The sequence below is a fragment of the Squalius cephalus genome (genome assembly GCF_949319135.1).
Source record: "Squalius cephalus genome assembly, chromosome: 13".
Classification (NCBI taxonomy): Eukaryota; Metazoa; Chordata; class Actinopteri; order Cypriniformes; family Leuciscidae; genus Squalius; species Squalius cephalus.
In genome coordinates, this window is record NC_137134.1 from 33,301,521 (window position 1) to 33,324,619 (window position 23,099).

The 23,099-nt window shown below is 43.6% G+C and overlaps 1 protein-coding gene across 1 annotated transcript in view; it reads right to left on the minus strand.

Moving 5' to 3' along the window:
• Positions 1-7,198: 7,198 nt before the first annotated feature.
• LOC307169987 (uncharacterized protein) overlaps positions 7,199-23,099 on the minus strand; it is a 74,276-nt gene continuing 58,375 nt past the window's right edge. The window contains exons 13-17 of the mRNA XM_079890890.1: positions 16,411-16,719; positions 15,594-15,725; positions 13,416-13,772; positions 8,899-9,213; positions 7,199-8,783 (exon numbers count right to left, since the gene is read on the minus strand). Coding sequence (XP_079747016.1) covers positions 8,722-8,783; positions 8,899-9,213; positions 13,416-13,772; positions 15,594-15,725; positions 16,411-16,719 — 1,175 coding nt within the window. The 3' untranslated portion in view covers positions 7,199-8,721. The remainder of the gene's footprint in view (positions 8,784-8,898; positions 9,214-13,415; positions 13,773-15,593; positions 15,726-16,410; positions 16,720-23,099) is intronic.

Sequence of the window (23,099 nt, forward strand, 5' to 3'; positions counted from 1 at the left end):
ACATACTGTGATATTTGAAATGTTCTTTGTAAATTTACTGTGAAAACATGCACTCTGTATTATGAAATATAAAATACATTTTATCAACTAATAAAACTTTCACGAGTTCCTTTGCCCATATAATCTTTAAGCTAATAAGGTTAAGCGTATTTGGCTTGCTGTCCGCAATGGAGGGGCTCGAGGAAGCAGCTTCAACTCGAGCTTATAGATAAACCCCCCAGTGGGACTACAAATGCTTAGATTATGAGTATGGTAGCAAGATGCCTATATTTTGTTGGTGGAGTGGGGGAGGTGGAGGGACGCCAGAACAGCTGATGCCAGAGCACGGTGAGCGGCTGCTTATATGATCTGCAGTTCATTGAAAGATTAGGTGGGTTCACTCCTCCCTAGTTAGTTAGTTAGTTAATTAGTTTAAACTACTAATATTCTTGCTTGGGCTTAGTTAAGACAACATATTCTATTAAGTCTGCAAAAAATATATTTGAAAAATCCAGTCAAGTTTCAGAATGTCTAACGTTGACTGGACTAATAAACACAAATCCAGCCAATATTTGATAGCATCAAGACCACACTCACACCCCAGTTGGTCTCATTTAGTTGCTTATTAAAAACATACATTTTCAAAAATGAATATAACTGCTTCAAAATCCCAGATAGCAGACCCAGATATGGGCCACTTCAGGCAATGATGCGGCACTGCAGGTCTTCTTATGGCCTGGAAAAAAATGTATTTGAGCCTGATGTGGCCCACATGTAAAATGGCAAATATGGCCCAAATATTTTAAATCACATGTGGGCCTTTTTAGGCAAAGATGCGGCACTCATGGCAATGTGTAATCTGAATGGAAGCCTAAAATGTTAGAATTGACTAAACAGTCAATAACTCAATGAATGTCAACATTAAGAGTGACCAGGCGATGCATGAATCCTCCTCTAACAAGATGTAAGTCTTGAGTCTACACACACACAGTGCTGAGGTTAGAGTTGCAAACATGCTTACTATGCAGCATAAACTATTCTTGTAGACAGCCACAGGTTATTTATTTATTTATTTATTTATTTGCTGTATCCTATATTGTTGAAGGAGAAATAAAATCAGAAAATAACATTCTGTGTAACTACATTTACTATATTATTTTGCTGTAAATGTTTGTTTGATGTGGAATTCAGATTGTGATATTCATGTTAGTGAAAGGAAAGAAGCTGTTCACCCACAAACTCTTGTGCACACGCTGTCTTTCCTCCTAACAAATGAAACCACTTTTTGTTCTAGATAAACAAATGAGGACACAACAGGTTTCACTTTGACTCACAAACTGAGTGTCATGCATTAAGTGAATCACATATCATTTTCTTTCTGCTTTATATAAACATATACTGCCTGTGAGTCGATTCTAAAATGCTAAAAATGACATTTAAGTACTAAGAACGATTGTTGTGGGTAATATTACCTTTAACTGCAAAATTAGACCTTGCTTTTTAGAGATTATGACAATGGCATTTGTAAACTCAGACATTTATGGTTATTGCTCCAACCTGACTTTAATCATGCAAATGATTTGGGTTTTAAATGCACTTTTTTGCATTTACAACACAGACAGAGAGAGAACAGTGTGTGAACAAGATGCCCCAAGACCTTTTCAATATATAATATGTACTTTTTTTTTTAAGTGAAATTGAAGATGTTGGGGGTGTCAAGTGAAGTTTTCTACCTGCACTGCATGTTGTATCAAATCAGGCTATTGGGATTCAGTGCTGAATCTCTGGCTCTCTATCGACATCTAATGGTTAGAATTTAACTTTGCAAATTACATGTGGATGAACATTTGATGAAAGATAAATGGCTCATTGACAATTTTAATAGTATGTTGTTTGTTGTTGTAGTTGTTTTAACATTGTTAAAGTTGATAGTTTCTTTAATAGAAAAAAAAGCTTGTATTTCCGTAGTTTTTTTACTGAAAAAAATATCATGCACAAACAACATGGCAAAAATAATACATCATTGCAATATAACAGTAAGATCAGGTGCAAAAATGGATTGAAAATCTTTTTTAATTAAACTAAAGAGAGGGTTTATTTTCAATTCATAATCTTCTATTATACCAAAACGTTGCATTTTAGCGTTTTTTTTTTTTTGTGCATTTTTACCTTTTCATAATTTTAAGGGCATTCGTAGGCTATAGAAAAGAATACAGTCTATAATAGACGTGCATTTCCGTTGAATGAACAGTTTCATGACTCACTCAAAGACAGTCGCGTGGCGCCATCTTGTGGTGTAACAGTGTAACTGCACTGATGACAGCCTCTCTATAACACGCAGAGAGCAATGCCGATCCTGGTGAAATATCAGCAGAAAGCCTCTCATAAAGTGAGATTCGAGGATCGGAACTAACTGTTATATAACAATGGCCTAACAAGCTTATTGTCAGGTTACCGTTTATGTTCTGTTATTATATTATGTGGACTCTTATTTTGACATTGTATTTTGTTTACTCCACTTTAGTTTCGGTTTCATTGATGAACATGTACTCGTCTTCGTGCCTGCTGACCACAGCGTATATTTAGCAATAAATAAATAAATAAATAAATAAATAAATAAATGGAGATAATACCGCATATTGCGCTGTTGAGTCACTCAAAATTACCTCCAGGGAAATTCCTTCACCACGACAGCCCTGCTTGTTTCTCATTGGCTATTTTGACAGGACTGACGTCATCACAGTCTTAAGTCTTCGATTTAAAATCCTATATATCAAACATGTTTGAACTTGAACTCATTTTTATATGATAATACTGGTGAATAATTTTTTTTAATTTTAAATTTAAAATTTTTGTTATATTGTGAATTTAATAAAAAATATTTATCCACAAATGTAAATGGAGAGTAATAAAAAACAAATTTGACTCATTTTAAAATAGAAACAGGCCAATACTGGTATACATTAAAAGAAACAATAAATAATAAAGCGAAAGAAAAAATAAACTATCTAATCTTTGAATAATTTGTAACTCTTATTTGTAGTTATCTGAATTTCTCTCTGCGTTCTCTTTTTTCTTTTCTATTATATTTGTTTATTATTATATTTAATTTTTTGTTGTTGGGATGTTATTGCCCTTGTATGTTCATTGTTCAAAAGATTGCAAGAATTTTTATTTTTAATGAGTTTGAGAACATGACAGAATTTTCTAAAAGTGTAAACGGATCTTAATTCACAAATATTTCATTTCAAACACCAGTTTTCATATCGCTTCCTGCCATTATATTTTGAAGCATATTTCTTGTGAATTGTGAATTGACTGTCTGTTAAATGGCGCCTCACTGTGGCCAAACCACGAACAACAACAGTCACTGTAACCAACTTTGAAATGAGCAAACGTGCTATGTTTAATAGTTTTTAGTTTTCAATTAACCGATTGCAAAGCTACAATAGGAGATAAAATAATGTGAAAAGGTTATCAGGCAGAGGAGCAAAGAGAGCGACTGGTGAATTAACGATGACAGACACTGGAGCGCCAACTAGTGGAGGAGCGAGCAAACAACTCACTCTCTGCAATTTCCTTAAAACTGATGCGTAACATTAGCCTGGGTTTCCCCATACTGCCTTGAGCAACGCGATTTTATTCACGCTGCAAGGTAGTCTGGATACCATGGACTAATTTTTCCCCTGAAATAGGGAACCAATCACAGAACGGGGAGGGAGCAGGAAGACGATGACGAAGTATATGCGACACACCGAAGCAGTTTGTTTATCTATGGATCCAACATGACAGACGTAAAAATATATGCATATTTTTAGGAACACATCTACAAAAATATGCCTGTATTTCAAGTTGATAAAATAATTTAAAATCCACATCAGTTTATTTGTGCCGACGCGCCACGCCCTCCCAGGATCTATAACGTTACCAAGGCTACTTTCATTTTTAAAAATGCATCACAACCGCGCGCGCGCGTTCTGCTTGCAGTCGTCAAGATGGATGCTGAGGAGTTGAAGAAAAGAATAGCTAGTGGAGATTGTAAAGTTGTCGACAATACGTCATCAAAAATCAAGTCTAGTGTGTGGGAGAAATTTGGAGTTATCTGAAGAAAATATTGTGAAAGGCTTTGCTGCAAACATTTTCGTGTTGGATAGCCGCAAATGTGGAACTTCATCCCTGAGGAAGCACGCAGATAACTGGTAACAAAGCAGCTCTATCGAACGGTATTTTTCATATTTAACACTGTTAAGTATGTGTGGTGTGCAGGGTGTGTTTGAACCCAAAATTGTCAGATGTAGGCTAGACGAAATTGTGTGGCATATAGTGTTGTAGCCGCGTCTGGTAAAATGTTATAAGGCTACTCAGTTTTGTGGTAACGTTAGCCATGTTCTTCATGTATCGGCCTTTTGACAGCTTCGGCTGAAGTTGTCCTTAATGGTCGTGTAATAACTTCTGTATGACCTGGCAATAAAAATGTTTGTAAGTGTGTCTATAATGTGATAGTCTAAACTGATTTTATTTCGGGCGCGAGTCGGGTGTCGGTTCTATTTTAAGCGGGTCGGTGCAGATTTTTATTAGTGCTGCTGTTGGAAAACGGGTCGGGTGCGGATTTACAAAATCGGACCCGTGCAGGACTCTCTGGTGTACACATAAATCTGACCCATCGTCGTCGTCTTCGTTGAATATCTGTCGCTCTACATACGTCATCTGGTATAATTTGAAATGATTGGCTATGAGCTGCGTACAGGCGCATTTGATAGACATTCGTAGCGCCCAATAAACGGCTCTGGGCATTCGTAAACCACGCCTCAAATACGAGAAAATGTACATGTGGTTTCCAGACCACGTCTCAAAGAGAAAGTGGTCTGACGTTAGCCAGGCTAGCGTAACATGTTATAATAATACACATTCACACATTGAGAATTAATTAAAGGAGTCATAACCTAGTATTACCTTGTATACCTACTGCTGTATTATAGTCTTTCAGGCCCTTCTAAAAAAGAAAAGTGGAAAAAAAATAAACAGAGCTCCTCAGACCCTTATTTCTGAAGGCATTATTGTCTCGCGAGATCTGATGCAATATTTTGGCTGTCGTGGACGGTCATTTTAATAATGCAAATGAGGGGCGCGATGATTGGTTGCAGGAAGGAGGGGGGTTGACACCGCAGCAGAGCCATAGAGAGAGAGAGTTGCGACAACGGAAGTTCAAAATGCTTCGTTGTCACGTGATTCGCGTAGACCTCAGATAGTTCCAGGAAGTGCTTCGGAATCAACTAGCATGCTTTAAAACACAAGTTTATTTGATTCAGATGTACTGATAATATACAATCTTATTCTTTAAACGTCTTACCTTTTAAAAGTGCATCACAAACGGTCTGTTCTACCGCGCTGTTGTTACTTCCGGGAACTATTGAGAGGCTCTACGAGCCGCCATTGCTGTAAAAAAAGCGTTCCATTGTTGTCAATGGAGTTGTCGCAACTCTCTCTCTATATGGCTCTGCACCGCAGGTAATGCTTTAGCATATCATTCCAAAATGACATCATGGCGCATTTGTGAATTAACCCGACCTGGCCGCGACCGGCTTCCCGGCCAGTGTATAAGCGTTAGGCAATCAATATACAATAGCCGAGTTCATGATGATCTCAGTCATTTGTTTTTTGCAAAGTATGTTAGCAGCCATTCCCCATGTTTACCTCGAAGCTAATACTCCCGCCAGTGTTGTGCCTGAACGCGTTCATTGAACGATAGTTCATGAACTCGTTCATATTTTGGGCGAACGTGAACTGAACGCATTACTGCCTGATGAACGTTACTGTGAACTCATTCATTCTGGTGTCTGAACGCCACGCTCTCTCAGTTTAACTTCGTTCAGTAGGATGCCGGATTTCTATACAGCCTCCCAGGCGAAAACCCACCTAAAACACACCGTAAACCGGCCTTAATATGTAGCGGAAAAACACCCAATCTGGCAACACCAGCCAACAGTGTCCATTGACTCTCTTGTTCGATATCGTTCATCAAAATGAACAAATCTTTTTTCGAGTCATTTCGTTCATTTAAGGGACTTTAAATGTTACTATTAACTGGCAAATTCCCCGAACACATCAACCTAAGCAATCCTTGATCATATTCTGAATTAAGAAATCATTATAAAATAATTACTTCACCTCGAGTCTTTCGTTTATTTGTCTAGTGACAGACGCAATAGCATACAATAGCCGCATTAGCAGTTAGCGGCTGTTTGTTACACACAGTAGAGCAATAAAAACACAGTCTTACCGTTTCAGTTGCAGGCAATTTTGTTGGAATGGCGCTTTTCCCGAGCTTCGATGACAACTTCGCCTGATATTGCCCCAAATTTGTGAAGGATTCCGGCGTACAATGTTTAGCACAGCACAAACACCTAACGAAGCCAGTGGGAAGGGTTGAAGGAACCGCGTCATTTAAAAATTAATTTAATCCACTGGTCCCTGATAGCTAGGTCCGTTCTTGGTAGAGAAAACACATTTACATGTTGATTCTGACAGTCAACCACAGAGCAACTCACGTGTGCACTACGTTTCTCCATCTTTCGCGACTGAATATGAGGGGGAGAGGGGAAGGGCGGGCTTCCTGCTGCGGTGTCCATATATGGTATATCCTGCCCCGTCTTGACGTCAAGACGGGGCAGAAATAAAAATCTCATTTTTTAGTGCGCGTGCACGTGGGCTATTTTACAAACCCTGAGGTAAACAAACGCTTCACTTTTAAATATCGGCTTCCCGGCCAGTGTATAATCATTATGCAATCATAACATACATTGATTCTCGTGGAAAAGTGAAAATTGCAGGTTATGACTCCTTTAATACAGTATCAATATTCTCCCTCTAACTAAATAATGGAAGTTTATTGTGTAATTCTAATACAAACTATTTTTAAAAAAGTTTTCTGATCGTTGTGATCGTTTCCTTTCCTCCGATCTTTGTAATGTATGGTTGCATTTTATAAAACAAATTTTTTTTTGTTGCTGTTTTTCTTTATTATCAGTATAATTGTTTTTACATTGTACCAGTCAAATGTGTTTATTCTGAGCAATGATTTCTTTACACACAAGTGTGACTTTCTGAAGAACTAAAATGGTGTTTCTCCAGTTTTCCAGTCTGGGAGGATCAGGATGAGAATAAAGCAGACGACAGCCTCAAGATTTGTGTTTTTGTGGTTTATTTTGATTATTTTATTCAGTAACAGCATGAAGTGAACGCTGTGCGTCCAGCTCAAATCAGCAAATACAAAAGATTCAAGCTGAAACTTCTCTGATAAAATGAAATGAAAGAACAATCAGAAATCAATAATTTCACACAACAGTGAAAATCATCAACAGAGAATCAGAGTTTATAATTTCACATTCACATCTGATCTGAGACACAGATGGGCAGATTCACTTCAGATAATACAAAATCTAGAATTATGTATCATAAAAAAGACAGATTATAATATGAGTAAATAGAGTAAGGCTAAATAATACTAGAGTAATATAAATGTGCAGATAATTCCTGCAATAACAGAGTTTCACACAGAGATGAACAGTCAAAGTCACACTGAAGCTTCTTCAATTAAACTGTTTCTAGAAACTTCTAGAAGTGAAGAGACTGTTAAAGTATCTAAAGCTCAGGATTAAACATGCTTGTTATATAAAAACACACATTAGTCCGTAGTGATGGGGACGAGACCGCCTATGCCGAGTCCGAGTCAAGACCGAGTCTTTGAAGGGTCGAGTCCGAGTCGAGACCGAGTCCGTTGGTTTTCAAATTCAGTCGAGTCCGAGTCAAGACCGAGTCTTTGAGGAAGCAAGTCCGAGTCGAGACCGAGTCTTTTGGAGTCAAGACCAAGACCATAAAAACATGTCAGTTTTCATATTCATGATTTAATATCACCCCAGTTAATAATCAACAGTTAGGCCTACAGACTAAGCTAGATTGGGAATTGTTTAGAGGAGCAGTCTTAACGTCTTAATATGGACTATGTTTTTACTATCATTAAAAAAATCACTACCACATGCATCATCTTCTGCCTATTTTTCTAAACTGCTTCAACAGTGCTGCGCTGTCATCAACATGTTAAGCCCACCCTGACTTTTTTAATCATAGTTAGGACATGCAGAGCAAATTAAAATTTTCTAGTGGTATGTATTCTAGTGGACCAGTGATGGGGACGAGACCGCCTATGCCGAGTCCGAGTCAAGACCGAGTCTTTGAAGGGTCGAGTCCGAGTCAAGTCCGAGTCTTTGAAGGAACAAGTCCGAGTCGAGTCTGAGAAAGCAGAAATCGGTCTCGAGACCGGACTCGAGTCCGAGACCGGACTCGAGTACTACATCACTATTAGTCCGAGAAATACTGGTTTAGCACACACACATTCTTCTTATATAGTCTATACATGACATTTCTCATCAGATATCTTGTCTAATAGATGCAGAAACAGAAACTGGTTTATACAGTGTGTATTATACGCCATGAGTAACAGATGCAATGTGAGATTTAGATTAGATTTACATTAGAGGATCAAATAAAGATGAGAGTTAGTCTAAAGATCAGTGTGAAGAACATAGTAAATGAAATGTGTCTGTATGTTATCCTGTTGTTTAACTGCACAACATCACACACACACACACACACACACACACACACACACACACACACACACAGCTAGATCTCCTTCATACGGGGGTTTAGATTGATTTTGATTGATTTTGAATGTTGATAATTTCACAGTCCGGAGTCAGGGAACATGTGCACACTTATCAAATGCACATTCTCTGGGTTATCTTCTGAAAGAAAACGCAAGAGACAGATCATATTAAAGGAAACCTTTGCATATACAGTATATATATTCTACTGTCTAGAATAAGATTGTTATTATACTGACATATTTGATTTACTCACCAAGGACATTGACCCTGAATAAATAAGTTTCGACATATCCTCTGGAATATTTATCTAGCACATAAATTCCAGCATCTGTGGGTCTGATCTTCTTGATGGTCAGTGATCCGGTCTGATGATCCAGCTTCAGTCTGCCTTTGAATATTTTATGAGCTGATGGTGAGATTCCCTTAGTCTCTCTTTTGATTTCAGCGATGCGAGTGTTTAGTCCAAACCTCCACAGGATCTCATCAACTTTCTGTATGTCAGTAACATCAGTCTCCAGTGTGACAGATCCTCCTTTATTCCCTGACACTGGCTTTATAACTGTCTGAGCTACAGAGAAACACAGAACAGAAATCAGAAACAGAAAACCAAGCAGTAAAAGCAACATGGATAAATTCCTCCAGACCTAAATACCTAAAATGTACTCATTTTATAAATAAAATGAATGTAATTTCTCATTATATAAACAACTAACTGATGGTATAAATCTATAAACAAGTCAAATGGCCTCAGTTCTCATGTGTTGTGATGTGTGTGTTGGACCAATCATATTCTCTGATTCATGTGTGATCATCAGGATGAACACATCAGTGTTTAATTGTGTTTATTCCAGGAAACAATATCATTTTTATTGAATATCATGTTTCATTGTGGTTTGTTTTACGTTCCTCTTTGTTTTCTCTTCTTATTGTTCCAGTAATAATGGTTTTATTCTGATTATCTCTACACTTTATATATTTATAGTGGTGAACTTGAGAAACTGCAGATCATTTTTTCTTTCTATCAAAAGACTGATGTGATTTGATTCAATCATTTTCTTGTGCTAATGTGTTTATGATTAATAATGTGCCGTCACTGACTGTTTCTCTGTCAGAGAGTTGTTGAGGTCTTCAGCGGCTCACAAAAACACAACATATTGATCAAGTTTAGTGCACAATAATTAAAACAATCAATACTCGTTTGATTTTAAAGTGATTTGAAATGAAACTGTGCCTTTATATACAGCATAATAGATGACATTATGCTTCAATACTTGTGCTGAAGACTGTGCATATAAGAAGATATCACCAAATAAACCCATAGTCCTTAATTTAATCAATTCAGCTGATCCATCCATCCATCTTCCTCCGCTAATCCGGGGCCGGGTCGCGGGGGCAGCAGTCTAAGTAGAGATGCCCAGACTTCCCTCTCCCCGGACACTTCCTCCAGCTCTTCCGGGGGGACACCGAGGCGTTCCCAGGCCAGCCGGGAGACATAGTCTCTCCAGCGTGACCTAGGTCTTCCCCGGGGTCTCCTCCCAGTGGGACGCGCCCGGAACACCTTCCCGGGAAGGCGTCCAGGAGGCATCCGAAACAGATACCCGAGCCACCTCAGCTGACCCCTCTCGATGTGGAGGAGCAGTGGCTCTACTCTGAGCTCCTCCCGAGTGACTGAGCTTCTCACCCTATCTCTAAGGGATCGCCCAGCCACCCTGCGGAGAAAGCTCATTTCGGCCGCCTGTATCCAGGATCTTGTCCTTTCGGTCATGACCCAAAGCTCATGACCATAGGTGAGAGTAGGAACGTAGATTGACCGGTAAATCGAGAGCTTCGCCTTGCGGCTCAGCTCTTTCTTCACCACGACAGACCGGTACATCGACCGCATTACTGCAGAAGCTGCACCGATCCGTCTGTCAATCTCCCGTTCCATCCTTCCCTCACTCGTGAACAAAACCCCAAGATACTTAAACTCCTCCACTTGAGGCAGGAACTCTCCACCAACCTGAAGTGAGCAAACCACCCTTTTCCGACTGAGGACCATGGTCTCGGATTTGGAGGTGCTGATTCTCATCCCAGCCGCTTCACACTCAGCTGCAAACCGTCCCAGTGCATGCTGAAGGTCCTGATTTGATGAGGCCAACACGACAACATCATCCGCAAAGAGCAGAGATGAAATCGTGTTGTCACCAAACCTGACACCCTCCGGCCCCTGGCTGCGCCTAGAAATTCTGTCCATAAAAATTATGAACAGAACTGGCGACAAAGGGCAGCCCTGCCGGAGTCCAACATGCACCGGGAAGAAGTCTGACTTACTGCCGGCAATGCGAACCAAGCTCCTGCTTCGGTCGTACAGGGACCGGACAGCCCTTAGCAAAGGACCCCGGACCCCATACTCCTAGAGCACCCTCCACAGGCCGCCGCGAGGGATACAGTCGAATGCCTTCTCCAAATCCAAAAAACACATGTGGACTGGTTGGGCAAACTCCCATGAACCCTCCAGCACCCTGTAGAGGGTATAAAGCTGGTCCAGTGTTCCACGGCCTGGACGAAAACCACACTGTTCCTCCTGAATCCGAGGTTCTACTATCGGCCGTATTCTCCTCTCCAGTACCCTGGCATAGACTTTCCCAGGGAGGCTGAGAAGTGTGATCCCCCTATAGTTGGAACACACCCTCCGGTCCCCCTTCTTAAAAAGAGGGACCACCACCCCGGTCTGCCATCCCAGAGGCACTGTCCCCAACCGCCACGCGATGCTGCAGAGACGTGTCAGCCAAGACAGCCCCACAACATCCAGAGACTTGAGGTACTCAGGGCGGATCTCATCCACCCCCGGTGCCTTGCCACCGAGGAGTTTCTTGACTACCTCGGTGACTTCAGCCCGGGTGATGGACGAGTCCACCTCTGAGCCCTCAGCCTCTGCTTCCTCAATGGAAGACGTGACGGCGGGATTGAGGAGATCCTCGAAGTATTCCTTCCACCGTTCAACGACATCCCCAGTTGAGGTCAACAGCTCCCCACCTCTACTGTAAACAGTAGTGGTAGGGCACTGCTTCCCTCTCCTGAGGCGCCGGACGGTTTGCCAGAATCTCTTCGAGGCCAGCCGATAGTCTTTCTCCATGGCCTCACCGAACTCCTCCCAGGCCCGAGTTTTTGCCTCCACAACCACCCGGGCTGCAGTTCGCTTGGCCTGCCGGTACCCGTCAGCTGCCTCAGGAGTCCCGCAAGCCAACCAGGCCCGATAGGACTTCTTCTTCAGCTTGACGGCATCCCTTACTTCCGGTGTCCACCACCGGGTTTGGGGGTTGCCGCCTCGACAGGCACCAGAGACCTTACGACCACAGCTCCGAGCGGCCGCTTCGTCAATGGAGGTGGAGAACATGGTCCACTCGGACTCAATATCTCCAGCCTCCCTCGGGATCTGGTCGAAGCTCTGCCGGAGGTGGGAGTTGAAGATCTCTCTGACAGGAGACTCGGCCAAACGTTCCCAGCAGACCCTCACAGTACGCTTGGGTCTGCCGAGTCTGTCCAGCTTCCTCCCCCGCCATCGGATCGAACTCACCACCAGGTGGTGATCAGTTGACAGCTCCTCCCCTCTCTTTACCCGAGTGTCCAAGACATACGGCCGCAGGTCAGATGAAACGACCACAAAGTCGATCATCGACCTCCGGCCTAGGGTGTCCTGGTGCCATGTGTACTGATGGACACCCTTATGCTTGAACATGGTGTTCGTTATGGACAAACTGTAACTAGCACAGAAGTCCAATAACTGAATACCACTCGGGTTCAGATCAGGGGGGCCGTTCCTCCCAATCACGCCCCTCCAGGTGTCACTGTCGTTGCCCACGTGGGTGTTGAAGTCCCCCAGTAGAACGACGGAGTCCCCAGTCGGAGCACTTTCCAGCACCCCTCCCAGAGACTCCAAGAAGGCCGGGTACTCTGCACTGCCGTTTGGCCCGTAGGCACACACGACAGTGAGAGACCTATCCCCGACCCGAAGGCGCAGGGAAACGACCCTCTCGTTCACCGGGGTGAACTCCAACACATGGCGGCTGAGCTGGGGGGCTATAAGCAAACCCACACCAGCCCGCCGCCTCTCACCATGGGCAACTCCAGAGTAGTGAAGAGTCCATCCTCTCTCGAGGAGTGTTGTTCCAGAGCCCAAGCCGTGCGTAGAGGTGATCCCAACTATCTCTAGTCGGAACCTCTCAACCTCACGCACAATCTCAGGCTCCTTCCCCGCCAGCGAGGTGACGTTCCACGTCCCTAGAGCTAGCTTCCGTGTCCAGGGATCAGGTTGCCGAGGTCCCTGCCTTCGACTGCCGCCCGATCCTCTCAGCACCGGCCCCTTACGGTCCCTCCTGCAGGTGGTGAGCCCACGGGAAGGCGGCCCCACGTCGCTCCTTCGGGCTGAGCCCGGCCGGACCCCGTGGGGGGAGGCCCAGCCACCAGGCGCTCGCATACGAGCCCCAATCCCAGGCCTGGCTCCAGGGTGGGGCCCCGGCTGCGCCATACCGGGCGACGTCACGGTCCTCGATATAATTTTACTAAAACTTTTGAACCGCTCTTAGTCTGACCCGTCACCTAGGACCTGTTTGCCTTGGGAGACCCTACCAGGGGCATATAGCCCCGGACAACATAGCTCCTAGGGTCATTCGGGTACTCAAACCCCTCCACCACGGTAAGGTGGCAGTTCAAGGAGGGGCGGCAGTTCAAGGAGGGGATTCAGCTGATTTAAAATTAAATCATTATTACTTAAAGATTTGAGTTTCTCACCGAAGACAGAAACACTGAATCTCTTTATTGAGATATTTCCCGATCTGGTGATCAGTAGCTCATAAAGTCCAGAGTCTTTGGTTCTGGTGTCTTTGATGATCAGAGATCCAGTGTGGGGATCCAGCTTCAGTCTGTCTTTAAATCTCCCATCAAGAACATCATCACGTACAGTGAATCTATCAGCAGCTCTCTTCCTTTCAGCAGCGCTCTTCCTTTCAGCAGCGCTCTTCCTTTCAGCAATACAAGAGCCTCCAAACATCCACAGTAAGTTGTCGTCTTTATGTACTTTAGTATCATCAGGGTTTAGAGTGATACGTTCTCCTTCCATCACTGACAGTATCCTCCATTTATCAATCACTTCGCATCAGCAAACAGAAACAGAGAAACACAGAACAGACATTAGAGAAGAAAAGCAATAAAAGCAGAAAGGAATAAAATCAACATGATCATTCGCTCCACATCTGACTCCTGCTCAATGATTGATCATTAAACCTGAAAACACTGAATCACACTCACAGCAAAAGACAATATAACTAACACATTATCTGATATACTTCAACATCATTCATAATCTGCGTTTTCTGTTGTATATTCATTATTAATTAAGTGCTTCTTTTTTAAATAAAAGTATCTGCTAAATGTTTCATGTTGGGTAGTCAGAGAAGGCTTTATTTATTCCCCCTCTGACTTTAATCACAGGTTTTGAACACAAATTAATTTCCTGACTTATATTCACGAACACATACAAATAGGTTCCCAAGATGGAAGGGAAGGAAGGGAAGAAAAAATGTCGATATGAATGCACACTTGTGGTAAACACGATTCCCAAGAGTTAAAGGACACCTATTATGCAAAATTCCCTTTTACATGGTGTTTGAACATAAATGTGTGTTGGCAGTGTGTGAGCAAAACCACCCTAGAATGATAAAAATCCACCCAGTGTTTTTTTTACAATCTCAATAAATCATAAACACTGTCTCAGAATGAGCTGTTCTCAGATTCGGCGCAATGTGACGTAGAATTGAGCAGGCCCCTCCCACGACTGTTGAGTGACACTTCAGTTTGAGCCCAGACCCGCCCTGAGTGAGCTGGACACAGAGTCCGCCATTGTTTCGATGCTTGAGCAGCTGTAGACAAGAATGTCTCCTAAGCGATTGAGGTGTGTTGTTGGATGTAAGAATGAACATAGCAGTCTTCATTTACTCCCGTTGTTACTCAAGTATGGATCTGTACTGTTTGTGATCAAGCTTACACTCAACAGGCCTAACGTGACTGGACACGGAAGAAATGAAAGTGCGAGCGCGCTCTTTATGACAGCTCTTCGAGTCATTTTACGGATATAAGGTTTAACAGTTTATTTAGCACCCACTGAAAAGGTGTGTATATTTGTTTACTGTTAGTTGTAACGAGTGTTTTGTGTACTTCGCTGTGTATGTTGTTGATAATGAAAGGGAGAGAGAGAGAGAGTTTATGGATAAGACTTTAATGCGCACTTCTTATACTATGTTTATTCAGCTCTTACTGTGATTCTCTGGAGTAAAACTAACGCTCATCTTTGTTGTGATGTACAATAAACTTTACTGAACTCGTCAGTATATTTTGGTCATCATTCGGACGGGGTTTTGCTACAGCAGGCTTGTATTCGTGGATAAAAGCAGATGACAAATAAGTTATAACCATAATTAAACTAAACTATACCTGTTCTATGTCCATACAGCATATATTCTCTGGCTCTGTGGGCATTATTGTCCGACTCCAAGTCGAAATGAACACCGCAACTTAGAGTTTCTGTTCTGATATTATCAGATGAGATTGTCCTGACTGAAGCGCAAGCTCGTGAGGCTCCGCCCCCTGTGCCGTGCAGCAGCAGTTCATTTGCATTTAAAGGGCACACACTAAAACAGCGCGTTTTTCTGAGCCCCAAAAAATTACAATTTAAACATGCTATAAAAAATGATCTGTTGGGTATTTTGAGCTAAAACTTAAAGGAGAACTCCGGTCAATTTTAACATTGAGCTCATTTTTTTGTACATTTGGAGTGCTGTCAATACAGAGAACAACTACAAAAATCAGTGTTGCCTACACCGAGTTATTCTATTTTTAAAATTTGCACCCTGTTGACTTCAATGGGGCAAGTACTAAACCTATTTCTCGTGCTTTATCAGCTGTAATACTCACATGCTTTTAGTTCAGAGATCTTGTGGCGATGGTAAAACACACCAGCAGCAGCTGCAGCAGCAGCGAACCCCAGCACAACATCAACAACACCAACACTGATCCCTGCTTTAGCTCCTGGAGACAGACCTGGATCTGTAATGATAAAGAGAGAGTCAGTGTGAGTGAATCTGTCAGTCTGATCTATTTAAATATGAATCTGATTCTGTTGAAGGGGAATCATAAATGAGCCTCTAATGTAATTTCAGATATCATGATTCTCCTTTTCACTGTGTTCATCTTCTGTATTACTGTGTTACAGCAGGAGTTTGATGTGAACACAAGACTGATCTCAATAAGAGCAATACAAACAGCAATGCAGATTAAACAGTTTAAAAACAATCAGAAACATGCCAACAGTCTTAAAGCATTTACTGCAGATACAGATGAGCTCTGACATTTTATTTTCTTAGTTAGGAGTCTGAATTTTTTTTAAATGCTTGTATTAAAACTAAGAGAAAAACATAAAAATGCATGCACTTTTGGTGTGATCATTAGAGTAATAGATGTTATCACTGTTATCAATAATTTAAATGCAACTAAATGTTAATTAAAAAGTTTGTCTCAAGCGTGAAATGTTGAGACATTGTTAGTTAAAATAATATTCCCTTTACAAATATCTTTTGCACCAAAATCTTGCGAACGAATAACAAATTATAACTTATTTAATTATAAAATTCTGTTTAAATTAATGCTAACTTGTGTTCATTTAACTTTAGGGTTGTTCTCAGAGCTCTCAATAATAAGATCATCATCATATTGGCAGAAACGATCTACTCACCAACAGTGACAGTTACAGTAACAGTGACAATGAATCTCTTGTGTACGGTGCGTCTGCTGCTGCTGATCTTCAGTTCATAGAGTCCAGAGTCTGTGGTTTTGGTGTCTGTGATGGTCAGAGATCTAGTCTGTTGATCCAGCTTCATTCTGCTGTCAGATGTGGAGAATCGATCGTCTGCTTTATAGCTTTCAGCTATGACATTGTCTCCAAACATCCACTGCATTAAATCATCTGTCTGTATTTCAGTAAGACTAGAGTTTAAAGTGACAGATTGTCCCTCCGTCACTGATAGTGCTGACTTCATTTCACCTGTAACAACAAACACATGAAGATCATTGACAAACACAGACTCAGAACATGCCTACAGAAAGTCTGTTAACACATCTCACTCATATAAAGGTCAATTAAATCTCACTTAAAAGTCAAAAAGGCACAATTAAGTCTAATAGGATATTTCCTGGGACAGAAAATTAAAAAGAAAAGAAACATGTTCATACGATGAAATGATAGTAGAAGGAAACATAAGTTTATTGAATACTAAACACCCCGAGTGGCTTGCAACAATATTGTGTTTGTGTGTGTGTGTGTGTGTGTGTGTGTGTGTGGGGGGGGTCTCCATTTGCTATTAATAAAAATATATCATTTTATTAATATATGTAAAAATGTCTAAATAAATATAATAATTCAATATACATCGAAAATAATTATTAAACTGTTCCTGTTCACTATTTAAGCTCGCTGATTAATCTCGCTTTTTGCGGCATACTGTTACTGAAGTTCCCTTATCGAGTCGGTCCCTCGACATTATGAATGGGGAAATCCATTTTCCTCAAAATGCTGAAGCCTGATTTGAATAGCTCTTTTGCTTGCAAATGGCCAATGGTGCTTGTGCCCTCACCTGATTGGCTGACAGCCTCCAATATAGGTGACATCAAGCGGCAAAAACCTCAGAATCTTTGTTCTTCACCTGGAGCCTGGTTTCACCGTGGATTCACACAAACAGAGTGGACAAAGTGGATTATCCCCTCTCGCGTTCCCGCAGATTTTTTGCTGAGAAATGTCTCTTTGCGGCACATGTGGTGGTGCTATCGACTTCCCGGACGCACACAAGCAGTGTGTGCTGTGTCTGGGTCGAGCCCACGCGGAGGCGGCACTCAAAGGTTCAGGTTGTCGAGCCTGTGAGGAACTCCCTATCAAGATCCTTCGTTCAAGCTGGCTCGTAACGGCAGCCCTCCGACTCCTGCCTCCCCCCCCCCACCCGCCGCCGTCGAGCCGCGGGCCAGGAGACTGCAGAGAGCTCCGTCTATGGACTCTGTAGAGGAGTTGGCATTGGCCCAACGCCCACACCGCCCTCACGTATCAGAACCTTTCACCTACACTGAGGCCAGTTACCGCCCTCCGAAGGAAGCACGCGAAATGGTATCTTTCGGGTATAGTGAGGACGACGCCATGTCCATGAGCACCTCCGACCTGGGAGCGTGGTCTGAGGCTCCTTCAGAAGCCACCCCGACCTCGCTGGACGCGGAGCTCATGGCTATTCTTATGGAGGCAGTAGCGGACTTGGAGCTGGACTGGGCAGCCCCCAAAGAACAGCCATCTAGGAAGTGGATGGACGGGTCCTTCCTGGGCGTGGGCCGTCAGGCGGACGCCCCTCAGAGACCTGCACCCTTTTTCCCTGAGCTCCACGAGGAGCTCACCCGGTCATTGCGCTCCCCTCACTCAGCCCGAGCCCATGCACTGGGTACCCAGCTGCTGACAGTGGAAGGGGTGGAGAAATTGGGCTACACGCGACCGCCTCCCATCGAGGACGCTGTCGGGGCCCACCTGTGTCCTTCTCCCGGATGGAAAACCGCTTCATTGCCTTCCAGGCCATGTAGAGCCACTGCCCACATCGCCGAGAAGTCATATATCTCAGCTGGACATGCAGCATCTGCCCTCCACACGATGGCAATCCTGCAGGTCTTCCAAACTCGACTCTTGGGGTCCCTGGACGAGGAAGGCCCGGACCCCGAGTCTCTCACGAAGCAGCGCACGGCCGCGGATCTGGCTCTGTCCACCTCTAAAAAGGTCACGCAGGGTATCGGCCGTAATATGGGCAGCCTCGTGGTATTGCATCGTCACCTGTGGCTGACGTTCACGGAGATGTGCGATGCTGAGAAGAAACAGCTCCTGGACGCACCGGTAAGGCCGTCGGGTCTTTTCGGCATTGCAGTCAAGGCTTTTTCGGAGAAGTACACTGAGACCTTGAAACTAGGGATGTCCCGATCAGGTTTTTTTGCCCTCGAGTCCGAGTCTGAGTCATTTGATTTTGAGTATCTACCGATACCGAGTCCCGATCCGATACTTCTATAATACATAAAAAAAAGAATAAAGAAGAGTGAAAAATAGATCCAGGATGTTCCTTATTTTTTATTTAATTCACCTTATTTTAACATTCAACAACTCTGTAAACAAACAGAGCACTTCTGTGAGGTAGCTTGAACAATCAAGTAATAAATAACATAAATTCTTCACTTTTAGACTTAGTGCAACAGTAAATATAAAAAAAGTCTAATATATAAACAAATAGCACCTCAACTTAAAATACTCAGCAGGCATGTAAACAAATAAAAAAATAAAAGTGCCACAGTGTTTGCAAAGCCAGTAATGTGCTTTTAGGAACTGCACTCGCTGGTTTCACACTGCACGCGTTAGCAGAGCGTATTTTTTTCGGCGCCCATGTTAACAGATTAGAGCATTCACATCGCACGCAGAGGCGACGCGGCAGCGCATAGCAGGAGCAGAGCAGAAGCAATAGTGCTGCGATCGTTTCGGCGCGAGTCTATTTTTGCTGCGCCGCTTACGCTGAATTAAAGTGACAATGCATTGATCATGGCCAAAATACACCGCAGTTTTATCCAAAAAGTGCATTGATGATATCTATTGTGTTTTGAACAGTCGATCAAATGACCAACAGCAATTTAAAAAGAAAAAAAAAAAGTCCAAAAACAAACTTGTTGCCAGAACAATAAAAACAAAGATGAACCAAAAGTTATATGAATGAAATTATTAATAAAATAAGCTTCTTGACAAGCATTTTCTCTTAAATATATTTGAAAACGAAATAAAGCAATGCCAACTTATCCATTATAGAGTACTCTGTCTGTACACAACCCACGGTTCAGCCGCGTGTGACAAACGCTGCCAGTGTGAAAGCAAAACGCGCGTGTCCTGCTCCTGCGCTGCTTACGCTCTGCTAACGCGTGCAGTGTGAAACCGGCGTAACTCTGTGCCACCGCATAACTATAGATGTGTTAAAAAATAATGAGAATATATATACATATATATCCGAGTCCTGATCGGGAGGTAACGTCCGATTCCAATCGAGTCTGAAACCACGTGATCGGGCCCGATTTCTGGGACCGGGACATCCCTACTTGAAACAGTCAAAGATGATGCCGCATCTCCTACTTAAACGTTCTCAAGCCCCCCCTAGAGCGAGGTCTAGATCGTCCTCGGCTCAGCGTCCGCGCATCCCCGAGCGCAAGAGAGCGACGTGAACCTGAACCGCTGCTTCGCCAGAGGCAGAGCGGAAGCCCAGGGCAACCCGAGGATGTGATTTTGTGTGTCCCCGTGCAAAGAGCAATGTACGAGTCACCGGTCACTCATACAGCTGTCAATGCTTCGGCAGCACTCGCATCATGCGTTAATGCCCCCTTTATCGAACGACTTGAGCGCGTGGTTGACGCCGCCAGATTGGGCAATCAACACTCTAAACGCGGCTATACGCTTCAGTTCACTCGCAGACCACCCCGCTTCGGCGGTGATTATGTCAGAAGTATCAGAACAGAGCGCCCCGCTGCTACGGGCAGAAATCTCCTCTCTCCTGGCCAAACAATCAGTAGAGATAGTGCCCAAAGAACAGAGAAATTGCGGGATTTACAGCCGCTATTTTCTAGTCCCTTAAAAAGGATGGAGGTATGCGCCCTACCTGAGATTACTGAACAAAGCGCTCGCGAAGCACGCGTTCAAGATGATTACGGTGAAGCAAATCCTCGCACATATTCAGACCGAGGATTACTTCATCGCAGTAGATGTGAAGGATGAGTACTTTCACATTCAGATAGCCCGCATCACAGGCGATTTCTGCGTTTTGCATTCGAAGGTGTCGCATACCAGTTCAAAGTGTTAGTTAGTTTAGTTAGTTGGTTAGTTTAGCTTTATTATCCCACATGGGGCGATTTAGTTTAGAGCCAGCAGTCACATACAACGTACCATCAACACAAAACAAAGAACACATAATAAAATAATACATTAAATATACTCATTCATTTAAAAGACTAATCGCTCTGGGGATCATGGACTTTTTGAACCTGTTGGTGTTACACTGTGGAACATTATAACGACACCCGGAAGGAAGCAGTAAAAACTCTTGGCACAAGGGGTGAGAAGGGTCTGCAACAATAGCCTTAGCCCTCCTCACACACTTCCCCTGTACACCTCGCTAAGGTCATTTAAGGCAATTCCAGCAATTTTACTACACACTTTGACGACATCATTAAGACGGTTCTTTTCCTTCTCCAAGAGGGAACCGTGCCAACAGATAAATGAGAAAGTAAGAATTGATTCAATAAAGCAGGAATAAAACATTTTCATAAAAGTAGTGTCCAGGTTAAAATTTCTAAGTTTCCGATAAAAGTACATACGTTGATGAGCCTTCTTGCAGACAGCATCTACCTGGGACTCAAAGCGCAACTTATTGTCAATGACCGTCCCCAGGTATTTGTAGTTCTCTACCTGATCCACAGCCTGGCTTTTGATAAGAGTGTTGCCGTTCGGGCTGGCTCTGGCCCCCCGCGTATTTACAATGTGCATGAATGCAGCGCTCGCACCCCTGAAGCTCAGTGGGATGCGCATACTGAACTATCTCGATGACTGGCTAGTCATTGCTCAATCGAGAGGCGCTCTCGAGGAACACAGACGCAGACTCCACGCCCATCTGACATGCTTGGGACTGTCTGTGAACATACAGAAGAGCATGCTTCAGCCGAGCCAGTCGATCACATTCCTGGGTATGGTTCTGGACTCGCGCCCGATGATCGCACGCTTATCAGAGCCGAGGATCCAGTCCATTCACAATACTCTAGCCCTCTTTGTTCAAAGCAGAGCTGTCCCCTTAGACAAACGTTTCAGAGGCTACTGGGTCTGATGGCAGCCGCAGCCTCCGTCTGCAGACTGGGCTTGCTACACATTAGACCGCTGCAGCACTGATTGCAAAGCCGAGTGCAGCCGCATGCGTGGAGAGCAGGGACAGAACGTTTATCATAAAGCGTTCATGTCTCGAGACTCTGGCACCTTGGCCCGGCACGACCATGTACGAACAGGGTGCTGCTATGGGCAGAGTGGTCAGACGGGTGGTGGTCACTACGAATGCATCACTATCAGGCTGGGGAGCCCTCTGCGATGGCAGACCAGCGTTCGGTACGTGGGCGGGGGACCAGAAGCGCTGGCATATAAACTGCTTGGAGATGGAAGCGGTTAGTTTGGCTCTGCAGAGCTTCCTCCCGTTCGTGAAGGACCGCCATGTTCTCATCAGAAGGGAACATGGCTGTGGTGGCGTACATCAATCACCAGGGAGGGTTGCGCTCGCGGTCCCTGCACAGCTTAGCGAGGCAGCTGCTCTTGTGGACGGATCGGATACTTTTTTGAGCAGTACACGTACCGGGCAGTTTGAATTGTGGCGCGGACATGCTGTCCAGGAACGGCATTGTACACGGGGAGTGGAGGCTACACCCGCAAACTAAAAATATGATCTAGAATCTCTTTGGGAAAGCAGAGATCGACCTCTTTGCTTCAGAGGAGAACACCCACTGCCCGCTGTACTTCTTGCTGACAACAGCTCCCCTGGGAGGGGACGCGCTGTTGAACCGCTGGCCCAGGGGGCGGAAGTATGCTTTTCCCCCGGTCAAATTAATGGCGCTAGTGCTGCAAAATATCAGGGAAGAGAGATGTGCGTTGATTCTGGTAGCGCCCAAGTGGCCCAACCAGCCGTGGTTCCCGGAATTAGTGAACATGTTGCAGCTCCCCCCATGGCGAGTCCGGTCGAGAGGGGACTTTTATCCCAGGCGAGGGGCACCATATGGCACCCTAGCCCAGAGCTGTGGGACCTACAGTGGGGCAAAAAAGTATTTAGTCAGCCACCAATTGTGCAAGTACTCCCACTTAAAAAGATGAGAGAGGCCTGTAATTTTCATCATAGGTATACCTCAACTATGAGAGACAAAATGAGAAAAAAAAAATCCAGAAAATCACATTGTAGGAGTTTTAATGAATTAATTGGTAAATTCCTTGGTAAATAAGTATTTGGTCACCTACAAACAAGCAAGATTTCTGGCTCTCACAGACCTGTAACTTCTTCTTTAAGATGCTCCTCTGTCCTCCACTCATTACTTGTATTAATGACACCTGTTTGAACTCGTTATCAGTATAAAAGACACCTGTCCACAACCTCAAACAGTCACACTCCAAACTCCACTATGGCCAAGACCAAAGAGCTGTCAAAGGACACCAGAAACAAAATTGTAGACCTGCACCAGGCTGGGAAGACTGAATCTGCAATAGGTAAGCAGCTTGGTGTGAAGAAATCAACTGTGGGAGCAATTAATAGAAAATGGAAGACATACAAGACCACTGATAATCTCCCTCGATCT